The sequence below is a fragment of the Echinops telfairi genome, unplaced genomic scaffold (genome assembly GCF_000313985.2).
Source record: "Echinops telfairi isolate 266 unplaced genomic scaffold, ASM31398v2 ScPeMD7_25;HRSCAF=90, whole genome shotgun sequence".
NCBI lineage: Eukaryota > Metazoa > Chordata > Mammalia > Afrosoricida > Tenrecidae > Echinops > Echinops telfairi.
In genome coordinates, this window is record NW_022103922.1 from 2,406,228 (window position 1) to 2,409,087 (window position 2,860).

General features: G+C 67.7%; 1 protein-coding gene across 1 annotated transcript in view; it reads right to left on the reverse strand.

The window, feature by feature from the left end:
- Positions 1-2,202, reverse strand: part of RXRA (retinoid X receptor alpha) — a 19,903-nt gene extending 17,701 nt beyond the window's left edge. Inside the window, exon 1 of the mRNA XM_004714524.2 lies at positions 1,945-2,202. Within this exon, the coding sequence (XP_004714581.1) occupies positions 1,945-2,154 (210 nt within the window). The 5' untranslated portion in view covers positions 2,155-2,202. The remainder of the gene's footprint in view (positions 1-1,944) is intronic.
- Positions 2,203-2,860: the final 658 nt, after the last annotated feature.

A 2,860-nucleotide genomic window follows, 5' to 3' on the forward strand; every position in this document is an offset into this window, starting at 1 on the left:
GTGCCTGGAAGGAGCCTGGGGGACCGGGGGTGGGGGGGGATGGGGCTGGTGCCCAGGCAGGGGTGCTGCCATGAGTGTGGCCAGGGCCTGGACTGAGGTTCGGCTCAGGAGGGGCGCCTCTGTGCCCCTCACACCCCGCCCTGGTGCTGGGGGAGACCAAGCCAGTGGAGGCAGGCCCCTGACCCTCACTGCCTGTGAACCTGGACTCGCGCACTCTTCCCATCTCCTGGACAGGGAGGCCGAGGCTAGGACTGGCAGAGGCAGAGGGCATCAGGCTTTGCGGACTAGGAACAGAGGAGTGCAGGCAGTCACAGGACCAAGGGGGAAACCAAGGCAGAAGGCAGGGCGGGACCTGCCCAGAACCACTTAGGGAGAAGGACACAGCCCCCAGGTCCTGACCTCACCCATTGTCCGCCAAGAGCCACATGCAAATAGCCCAAAAGCCCAGACAAGGGGCCATGAGCCCTGCACCCTAGCCCAGTATCTCCCAGGGAGATGGCCCTCCCCACCGGGGGTTGCCTATGGGCTCTGACCTTGAGTCTCCCATCTGTAAGCTACCGGGGCCTGGCTGCGCACACAGCCTGGCCCACAGCCCCTGCAGGGCCACCTGGGAGGAGCCTGGAAGGCTGCAGTCCACACCTGCTCCAGGCAGAGGGCTTCCCGGGTGGCCTGCAGGGCCAGACAGGGGACCCCAGGCAGAGGGCTGCCCCAGCTGACATCTGTGGGGGGTGCGGGTGGGGGGAGGCTGGGTCAGAGAGGGCCGGGGCAAGGAGCACCGCACCGCAGAGAAGGTGAGTCTGGGCCCACCTGTCTTCTCTGGGTGGCCAGGCTTGGCTGCAGCAGAGTGGGGGGCTCCCCATTTCCTCTTTCTTGGCTGCCCCAAACCATGCCGGGGATGGAGGCCCTCGCCCCATCTCCCTGCCCTGAGCCAGGGCAGCCCTGGGTTTGGCACTTGCCCTGAGGCAGAGGCCGGGCCTCGAGGTCAGCAACTGAAGGCCCCAGCAGAGACGGTGCCCAAGAAGCAGGGCAGGGCAGTTACCAGCTCTCCTGCACTTCGGTGCCATGGCAGAGCCTCGCCCTCACCCTACAGACGCTGCTGACCCACGACCTCCCTCAAGCCGGCCCCCCACTTGGCTGGTCTGGCTCCAGCGGTCACCAGGAGAACAGGCCCGGCTCAAGGCTGCCAGCCAGAGCAGGGTGCCCTGGGCCTCCTACCCTGCCCACGCCATGCGCCAACCTCAGGGACCCACAGCCAGGCCTCCCCCAGACCACTCCTAGGGAACCACGATGTGCTGGAGGAGGGCGGGAGGGCATCCATTTCCCCTTGCCACTCATTTCAGTTCCTGCCCGGCCTCCTGGGCCCACCTCGGCTGCTCCCGCCAGGCCCACCACACCCTTCCTCCCCACTGCCCGCTGATGGTGCCGCTGCCCAGGCGGGGAGGTGCTGGGGGCAGGCGGACGGCCTGGCAGCTGTCTGAGACTGCCCTGTGGCACTCAGTGAGGTGGATGCCCGGTCCCAGCAGGCACCACTGCCCGGCCACACGTGTGGGAGCTGCAGGCACACCCAGGCCAGAGGGCACAAGACAGCCTGCCTGGCCCAGGACGCCGGCCAGCTTCCATCTGCCCGCCCAGCGATGCCCACACTGCCCCGGCCATAAGGGCCGGCAGGCCAAGCCCGGCAGGGCGCCAGGCCCCCTGGCTCAGAGAATCCTGTGGTTTCGGCAAGTCGAAGTTTGCGGTTGTGGTTTGGGGGTGGGGGGGGGCACATCGCCCCTGGACTCCACCCACACTCCCATGAATATGGGGAACTTCAAGTTCCCAAGGCAAATTGCTGAAGCCCAGAGGCTACACGCGGCCCGCCCGCCAGAAAGCAGCCCTCTGGCTCCATAGCAGAGCTCGCCCCCACCCCCACACCCACACCCCACGGACGGCCAGTGCACTCACCTGGGGGCTGCCTGCACCAAAGCCCAGGGCAGGTGCAGGGGGCACTGTCAGGGAGTGGGGGCCCATGGGAGAGCTGATGACCGAGAAGGGGGGGCCCATGCCGTTGATGGGGGAACTCAGGGTGCTGATGGGCGAGTGCAGCTGGCCGGGGGAGCCCAGGGAGGAGCCGACAGCCGGCCCCAAGGGTGGGTGCAGAGAGGACGCCGCCATGGGCCCACGGCCCGCTGGGGTGCCGAGAGACGAGGGGTTCACCTGGGTGGAGAAGTCTGCAAGGCAAGAGAGCAGAGGACAGTGTCAGGGTTGAGGCCACGGCCCCCGGGTCGGCCCCCATCCCTACCCCGGCCCCCACAGCCCGCAGGTCAGCCCCCATCCCCATGCCCCACAGACCCATGGGTCAGCCCCCACCCCTGTCCCCCCAGCCCTCACACACCAGGGGACTGTGCTATGCACAGCCCTGACCCCTCCCCACTTCTCCCCATGGACCACAAGCTGAGCCAAGTCACAGGGCTCCCCTCCCCGAGACTGCAGACATTGGGGGGGCAGGAAGGAGAGATCGAGCCCCAGGCAGCCCACAGAAGGCCTGCCACCGGCCTGGCTGGGCCGAGGCAGCAGTCAGAAATATGAGGCCGCTGGTGGCTCCCAGATGGGGAAACGGAGGGTCTGAGTGCTTACAACTGACCAGCAACAGAAGACCCCTCCCCCCACCACCACCCAGGCTCCTCGGCCACTGCAGGGGGAGCTCAGGGCCTTCAGGGGGACAGCTGGGCCTCATCCTTCCCCCCGGCTGCCGAGACCCTGAGCAGGACAAGGGAGCGACCCTCCACAGGCACAGGACACCCGGGGATCCTACTGACTGATATGGGGGTGGGGGGCAGTGAGAGCCTCAGAGTAGGTCCCCGCAGAGGCCAACAGTGAG